At 32.6% G+C, this 9,314-nt stretch overlaps 1 protein-coding gene across 1 annotated transcript; it reads left to right on the top strand.

Moving 5' to 3' along the window:
• Positions 1-1,695: 1,695 nt before the first annotated feature.
• LOC116420412 (neurofilament medium polypeptide-like) lies at positions 1,696-9,031 on the top strand (the record flags this gene model as incomplete). Its single annotated transcript, XM_031945292.1, has 4 exons — positions 1,696-1,890; positions 6,511-6,678; positions 7,681-7,839; positions 8,853-9,031. Coding segments are annotated over 4 exons (701 nt in total), but the record flags the coding sequence as incomplete, so codon positions are not given.
• Positions 9,032-9,314: the final 283 nt, after the last annotated feature.

Raw genomic sequence — 9,314 nt, 5'->3', positions numbered from 1 at the left:
TTGTTCCCATTTGGGAAGAGTTAAAGATGTTAAAATGAGGTGACCATAGGAGGAAATACAAAGAGAAAGGACTCTAACTAAGCTTTGCAGCCTTACTTCATATTATTTGTAATAATATTTTCAGCCAAACTATTTTGGTCATTTTTCTATATGTTGTACTGCCCAGTGTCCTTTCAGGCGATCTGGTGAACTCTCTCTCTTCCTTGACAAACTTTCTCATATGCAAACTCCATAAAGCTTTTCTGGAGTTTACTAGTTTTCCTGACAATTTATTTCCAATACATCAATTTGTTAATTTCTTTGAAAGGTATATTAATTACAAACATGATCAACTAATGTCACAGAGTACCTACTGCTATGTACGTGACACTGTAATCCATCCCAAGGTTTACTCAGCTTAGACAAAATACCCATTTCTTTTTCTGAATTTTTCATAAATGGAAATACAGATCCAATATAAAATAATAACAAAAGGAATTATGTATAAAGATTCACTAACCCCAAGGTCCCATGAGTTCATTGGTCTAGATGTTCTGGAAAATGAGGGACTGAGGGTGACTTCATCTCTTCATCTTGTCTAAGTTATATACTGTCTACTTTGTTCATTTCTGAGGTACAAAAAAAAATCATCTCTTTATTGCCAGACTTTCAATGATGCCCACACAGAATATACACACAAGAACAAATGTGGGTCAACTCTAGCATCCTATAGGCTATCCCTGTCTCCTGGAAATTAAACAGTTACATGTGATCCACCTTTCCATAGCAATTGAATCATTTTTTCTTCCCTAATAAGGAAATTCTGTGCACATGAATGAGGGGAGAAAACTATTTACAAAATATAAAGGTAAGAAACATATTAGGCAAGTTGCTTCAATCTAGAAAGAAGATTATTAATGACTTTTTAGCTATTGTCAATAAAATGTTAATAAGCAAGTTAGTTAAAATGCTCAAATTTCTTTTATGCTATTAGGGATTTCAACTTTAAAATTCTAATCTTTCTTCAATTTCTTACTACTTGAGTAGACTTATACATACTTAAGGTAACTAACTTTAAAGCATAGTGTAGTATAAATTTTGTTAAGTTTTTTTAGACTGATGCATAAGAAACTAATTTTATGTCATAAAATAAGTAACACTTCAAATCAAAAATTTATTTTCTGAGATTTATCATCAATATCTCTGTAAATAACTTGATTTTCCATAAATGATAAATTATATATGTTGAAGGGAATTTTAACTATACACCTTATATTTAATTAAGATTAATTATTTTAATAGAAATGAAATATGTATTTTAAGAACAAAAGGTTTTAAACAAAACACCTTTCCTCAACTTTTTAATAATACATTCTTTGGAACTCCATATGGGGATAGAATTTCATAAAAGGGATAGAGCTGAGGGTCCAAAAATAGGAAGACAGGCTGAATACTGAATACTGAAGGTAAAGTTGGTGAGTTTTTCATATGTTAACAGATAGAAAAAGATGCCACAAATAAGCAAAATAAAATCGTCTGAATAAGTGGAATTTGAGTGCCAACCTATCCAAAAAATAATGATGTCAGGTGAATAAAAGTGATATACAATCCAAAGATTATTTTAGATTTTTGAAAAGGGATTATTTCATTGTCAGAAAATGAGGTCACGAAGTTCCAAGGATAAAATTTTAAGGAATTATCCTTACTAACCGCCAGTGAGTAAAAATCCCTTATTCTCCACAGAGGTGAGAAAGAGTCCACTAAAAGAAGATGAAGCTGCTGAAGCTTCAGCTGAACAAGGAATTGGATCTGACACTGGTTCTAAGTTTGGAGTTGTCCTAGAAAAACCAGTCCCCAAGAAGCCATCTGAACCACCTGTACAAAAAGAGGAAGCCAAACAAAGTAAGAACGGTAGGGGTTAATATTATGGATTTACTATAAGTAGATTATTTGCTCAATTTCTTACATGCCAGTTCTCATTAGTGAAAATAAATGGAAAGTCATGCAAAATAAAATTACTGTCTGTGGTTAATCTTCAGTAGACCAGAATCTAAAGGTTTGTGATTTTCTCCTTTTCTTGAATTTAAACGAAATGACTAATTAAGTTTTTGATTTAATTTCCAACTTTTATTTTTGAAATTCATTCTTTTATTTTTTCAAAGGGAATTTTAATAAAACCTTAAAAGATTTTTCCTTTTTACACATTTTAATTTTCTAACTCCTTTACATACTTTTTAAATTTTTTTTTTTTTTCACAAAAATTAATTTTATCAAAACTACCTTTATTAAATAATTTTAAAAATAATTTCAAATTGCCGAAAATCCTGTTTTTTCATGTTTTGGATTTTCTTTTCTTTTCTTTTTTTTTTTTCCCCAATTTTTGCTTCGCCCCACAAAAGCCCCAAAATTTCCCAAACCCGGGCCCAAGTTTGCCCCCCAGTTTTTTTTTTTTTTCAAGCCCAAAAGGCTTGAGCAAAAGGGGAAAACCTTTGGGAAAGGGAAAAGGGGGGTTTTGGGGGGTTGGGGGAATTTTCCAAAGCACAAATTTGGTTGGGAGAAAAATTTTTTAACACAAAAGGGTTTTCAGGCTCTCCTCTGGCAGCATGCCAGTGCATCAGCAGAGGAGCTATAAACAATGAGGGTAAAGATTGTGACCCCAAAATGTTGGTGCCTCTCAGGAACTGGCCATATCCACCCACCACCAGAAGGGACTCAGCACTATCTCAAGCTAATTTTGAGCACAGTGAGACACATAAATAAAGGTATTGCTGTACCACATGTTCATTTTTGGATATCACACTGCCCCAAAAGCAGACTGCAGTTGTGTTTTGTTTGTGTTTTTGTTTATTTTGCAGCCAAAGCGGAAATAAGCAGAAATTGTATATCTGTAGAGGCTTACTTACATAAAGAAAGAGAAAATCGATGAATTAGGCTTTCAACTAAAAGAGCTAGAAAAAGACCAAACTCAAAATTCCCAGTCAAACACTAAACTTGAAATTCTAAAAATAAAAGGAGAGATTAATAAAATTGAAAGTAAGAAAAATAACTATTGAATTAATAAAACTGAGTTGGGTCTTTGAAAAAAAAACAAAAATAGAGAACCTTGGTAAATTGGATTAGAAAAAGGAAAGAGGAAAATCAAATTGTTAGCCTGAAAAATGGAAAGAGAGAATTGGCCACTAATGAAAAGGAAATTAGAACAATTAGGAGTTACTTAGCCCAAATTTACACCAATAAATTTGATAACTTAAAAGAAATGGATGAATACGTTCAAAAATATAACTTGCCCAGATTAACAGAAGAAAAAGTAAGTTGGTTAAACAATCCCATTTTAGAAAAAGTAATAAAACAAGTTAATAAAAATCCTCAGGACCAGATAGATTTGCATGTGAATTCTACCAAACAAATTTCAATGCCATATAAAATATTTGAAAAATAGGAATTGAAAGAATCCTACCAAATCCTTTTATAATACAGACATGGTAGTGATACCTAAAACCCAGTAGGTCGAAAACAGAGAAAGAAAATTATAGACCAATCTCCCTAATAAACATTGATGCAAAAATCTAAAATAAAATAATAGCAAAAAGATTACAGAAAATCATCCCCAGGATCATCCACCATGGCCAAGTAGGATTTATACCAGAAATGCAGGGCTGATTCAATATCAGCTATTAAAAACTATTAAAAAAAAACTATTAACATAATTGACTCTATTAATAACCAAACTAAGAAAAAACATATACCTCAATAGATGCAGCAAAAGCATTTGATACAATCCAACACCCATTCATATTAAAAACACTAGAAAGTATAGAAAAAATCAATTTATCCTTAAAATAGTCAGTAGCATTTACTCAAAACCATCAGGAAGCATCCTATTTAATGGTGATAAACTCCGACCTTTCCCAATAAAATCAGGAGTGAAACAAGATTGCCCACTATCATCATTACTATTCAATATTGTATTAGAAATGCTAGCTTCAGCAATAAGAGATGAAAAAGGGATTAAAGGAATTAGAGTAGGTAATATGGAAACCAAGTTGTCACTTTTGGCAGATAATATGATATATTCTTAGAGGACCTCACAGATTCTACTAAAAAGCTGTTAGAAAGAATCCACAACTTTAGCAAAGTTGCAGGATACAAAATTAATCCATATAAATCCTCAGCATTTTTATACATCACTAACAAAATCCAACAGCAAGAGATGCAACGAGAAATTACATTTAAAATAACTGTCGAAAGTATAAAATATTTGGGAATCTCTCTGCCAAAGGAAAGTTAGGAAGTATATGAGCAAAAATACAAAACACATTCCACACAAATAAGTCAGATCTAAACATTTGGAGAAATATGAAGTGTTCTTGTATAAGTTCAATGAATATAATAAAAATGACCACACTACCTAAATTAAACTTCTTATTTAGTGTTATACCAATCAGACTCCCAAGAAACTATTTTAATGACCTAGACAAAATAACAATAAAAATCATCTGGAAGAACAAAAGGTCAAAAATTTCAAGGGAAGTAATGAAAAAAAATCAAATGAACATGTACCTGACCTAAAACTATATCAAAAAGCAGCAGTCACAAAATGCCATTTGCGATTGGCTAAGAAATAGACTTGTTGACAGTGGAATATGTTAGGTTCGCAGGACAAGATACTCAATAACTCTAGCAATCTAATGATTGACAAAGCCAAAGACCCCTACTTTTGGGATAAGAATTCACTATTTGATAAAAACTGCTGGGAAAATTGTAAATTAATGTGGCAGAAGGTAGGTATGGACTCACACTTAAAACAAGATCAAAATAGGTTCATGATTTAGGTAAAGATCAAGATTATAAAGAAATTAGAAGAACATAGGATAGATTATCTCTCAGACTTGTGGAGGAGTAAGGAATTTGTGACCAAAGAAGTAGAGATCATTATTAATCACAAAATAGAAAACTTTGATTATATCAAATATTATCAAATTAAAAACTTTTGTACAGACAAAAATAATAGAGACAAGATTAAAAGGGAAGCAATAAACTGGGAAAGCATTTTTACAGTTAAAGGTTCTGATAAAGGTCTCATTTCCAAAATATATAGAGAATAGCCTCTAGCCATTCTCCAATTGATAAATGGTCAAAGGCTATGAAAAACAATTTTCAGATGATCAAATTGAAACTATTTCGAGTTGTATGAAAAGGTCTCCCAAATCATTATTGATCAGTGAACTGCAAATTAAAACAACTCTGAGATACCACTACACACTTGTCAGATTGGCTAAGACGACTGGAAAAGATAATGACAAATTAGAGGGGATGTGGGAAAACTGGGACTTTGATCCATTGTTGTTGAAGTTGTTAATGGATCCAATTATTCTGGACAACAATTTGGAACTGTGCTCAAAAAGTTATAAATCTTTGCATATCCTTTGATCCAGTAGTCTTACTACTGGGCTTATATCCCAAAGAGATCTTAAAGAAGGGAAAGAGGCCAGTATGTGTAAGAATGCTTGTGGCAGCCCTTTTTGTAATGGCTAGAAACTGGAAAATGAATGAATGCCCTTCAATTGGAGAATGGTTGGATAAATTGTGGTATATGAATGTTGTGGAATATTATTGTTCTGTAAGAAATGGTCAGCAGGATGAACACAGAGAGGCTTGGAGAGACTTACATCAATTGATGCTAAGTGAAATGAGCAGAACCAGGAGATCATTATATACTTCAACAATGATAGTATATGAGGATGTATTCTGATGGAAGTGGTTATCTTCAACAAAGAGAAGATTTAACTCAGTTCCAATTGATCAATGATAGACAGATGCAGCCACACCCAAAGAAGGAACACTGGGAAAGGAATATAAACTCTTTGCATTTTCGTTTTTCTTCCTAGGTTATTTTTATCTTCTGAATCCAATTCTCCCTGTGCAACAAGACAACTATTTGGTTCTGCACATATATATTGTATCTAGGATATATTATAACATATTTAACATGTATAAGACTGCTTCCATCTAGGGAGGGGGTAGAGGGAGGGAAGGGAAAAGTCGGAACAGAAGTGAGTACAAGGGATAATGTTTTTAAAAAAATTACCCAGGCATATATTCTATCAAGAAAAAGTTATATAAAAAATAAAAGAAAATAAAAAGAAAATGTACCCACAAATATTTTCTATCAATAAAAAGCTAATAAAAAAAGTATTAGAACTGATGGTCCAAAAACAGGAAGACAGACTGAATACTGAAGGCAAACTGCTCTTGGTGAGTTTCTGTTAACAGATGGAAAAAGACGCCACAAATAAGCAAAATAAAATCCTCTGAATAAGTGGAGTGCCAACCAATCAAAAACATAATGTCAGGTGATTAAAAGTGATATACTATTTAACTCAAATAGTTACTTTTCAGATGTTTTGAAAAGGGATTCTGTAAGTCATTCTCAGAAAAATGAGAATCACAGAAGTTCCAAGGATATGAAATTTCCAAGAAATTATCCTTACTAATCCCTGCCAGTGAGTAAAAATCCCTTATTCTCCACAGAGGTGGGAAAGAGTCCACTAAAAGAAGATGAAGCTGCTGAAGCTTCAGCTGAACCAGGAAGTGGATCTGACACTGGCTCTAAGGTTGGAGTTGTCCTAGAAAAACCAGTCGCCAAGAAGCCATCTGAACCACCTGTAGACAAAGAGGAAGCCACACAAAGTAAGAAAGGTAGGGGTTAATATTCTGGATTTACTGTACGTAGATTATTTGCTCAATTTCTTACATGCCAATCCTCATTAGAATAGGTAAGCAATATAAATGGTAAAATCATGCAATAACAAAATTCACTGTCTGTGATTAATCTTCTCAGTAACCAGAATCTACAAGATGTTGTCATTTTCTCCTTTAATCAGTGTATCAATTTCCCCAAGGGCTGAAAGGGATTGATTAGGTTTGTGTCTTAATTGTGTCTTAATGGTCTTTGTATTTAATTGTAAATTCCTACTTTTTTTTTTTCAAAGCCTAAAATTTTGAGGATTGAATATTCCCATATAAAATCCATATATAAATGATTTTTCCTTTTTTCTATCATTTTGAATTATTATAACTAACATCCTTGACACATACAATTTCCTGAAACTTTTGTTATGTTAATCTTTTCACTGCTGAATCATGCTCCATTTTATCATATTTACACTAATAGTTAAATAATTTTTAAAATGAATTTCAAATTAATGCCTGGAATATTATTCATTTGTCTTAGTTACATGTTTCCTTGATTTATTCAGAGTAGCTTCTTGACTTACTGAATGTTTTTTTTAAACCTTCCCCACCTATTTTAGTAATACATTCTTAGGAGCACCACATGTAGCTAGAATTTCATAAGAGGGTTAGAGCTGATGGTCCCAAACAGGAAGACAGGCTGAATACTGAAGGCAAACTGCTGTTGGTGACATTATGTTAACAGATAGAAAAAGATGCCACCAATAAGTAAAATAAAATCCTCTAAATAAGTGGAATTTGAGTGCCAATCAATCAAAAACATAATGTCAGGTGAATAAAAGTGATATACTATTTAACTCAAATAGTGACTTTCAGATATTTTGAAAAGGGATTCTGTAAGTCATTTTCAGAAAAATGAGAGTCCCAGAAGTTCCAAGGATATGAAATTTCTAAGGAATTATCCTTACTAATCCCTGCCAGTGAGTAAAAATCCCTTATTCTCCACAGAGGTGGGAAAGAGTCCACTAAAAGAAGATGAAGCTGCTGAAGCTTCAGCTGAACCAGGAAGTGGATCTGACACTGGCTCTAAGGTTGGAGTTGTCCTAGAAAAACCAGTCCCCAAGAAGCCATCTGAACCACCTGTAGACAACGAGGAAGCCACACAAAGTAAGAAAGGTAGGGGTTAATATTCTGGATTTACTGTACGTAGATTATTTGCTCAATTTCTTACATGCCAATCCTCATTAGAATAGGTAAGCAATATAAATGGTAAGATCATGCAATAACAAAATTCACTGTCTGTGATTAATCTTCTCAGTAACCAGAATCTACAAGATGTTGTCATTTTCTCCTTTAATCAGTGTATCAATTTCCCCAAGGGCTGAAAGGGATTGCTTAGATTTGTGTCTTAATTGTGTCTTAATGGTCTTTGTATTTAATTGTAAATTCCTACTTCTTTTTTTTTTCAAAGCCTAAAATTTTGAGGTTTGAATATTCCCATATAAAATCCATATATAAATGATTTTTCCTTTTTTCTATCATTTTGAATTATTATAACTAACATCCTTGACACATACAATTTTCTGAAACTTTTGTTATGTTAATCTTTTCACTGCTGAATCATGCTCCATTTTATCATATTTACACTAATAGTTAAATAATTTTTAAAATGAATTTCAAATTAATGCCTGGAATATTATTCATTTGTCTTAGTTACATGTTTCCTTGATTTATTCAGAGTAGCTTCTTGACTTACTGAATGTTTTTTTTTAAACCTTCCCCACCTATTTTAGTAATACATTCTTAGGAGCACCACATGTAGCTAGAATTTCATAAGAGGGTTAGAGCTGATGGATCCAAAACAGGAAGACAGGCTGAATACTGAAGGAAAACTGTTGGTGACATTATGTTAACAGACAGAAAAAGATGCCACCAATAAGTAAAATAAAATCCTCTAAATAAGTGGAATTTGAGTGCCAATCAATCAAAAACATAATGTCAGGTGAATAAAAGTGATATACTATTTAACTCAAATAGTGACTTTTCAGATATTTTGAAAAGGGATTCTGTAAGTCATTTTCAGAAAAATGAGAGTCCCAGAAGTTCCAAGGATATGAAATTTCTAAGGAATTATCCTTACTAATCCCTGCCAGTGAGTAAAAATCCCTTATTCTCCACAGAGGTGGGAAAGAGTCCACTTAAAGAAGATGAAGCTGCTGAAGCTTCAGCTGAACCAGGAAGTGGATCTGACACTGGCTCTAAGGTTGGAGTTATCCTAGAAAAACCAGTCCCCCAGAAGCCATCTGAACCACCTGTACAAAAAGAGGAAGCCAAGCAAAGTAAGAAAGGTAAGGGTTAATATTCGAATGTAGTAGATTATTTGCCAACAATGCCAATCCTCATTAGAATAGGTAAGCAATATAAATGGTAAGATCATGCAAATAAAATTCACTGTCTGTGGTTAATCTTCTAGTAAAGAATCTAAAGATGTTGTTTTTTCCTTTAATCAATAATTTCCAAGGGCTGAAAGGGATTGATTAGGTTTGTGTCTTAATTGTGTCTTAATGGTCTTTGTATTTAATTGTAAATTCCTACTTCTTTTTTTTTTGAAAGCCTAAAATTTTGAGGTTTGAATATTCCCA

The sequence above is a fragment of the Sarcophilus harrisii genome, unplaced genomic scaffold (assembly GCF_902635505.1).
Source record: "Sarcophilus harrisii unplaced genomic scaffold, mSarHar1.11, whole genome shotgun sequence".
In the NCBI taxonomy this organism is placed as follows: Eukaryota; Metazoa; Chordata; class Mammalia; order Dasyuromorphia; family Dasyuridae; genus Sarcophilus; species Sarcophilus harrisii.
This window is presented reverse-complemented; position numbering and strand designations above follow the sequence as displayed.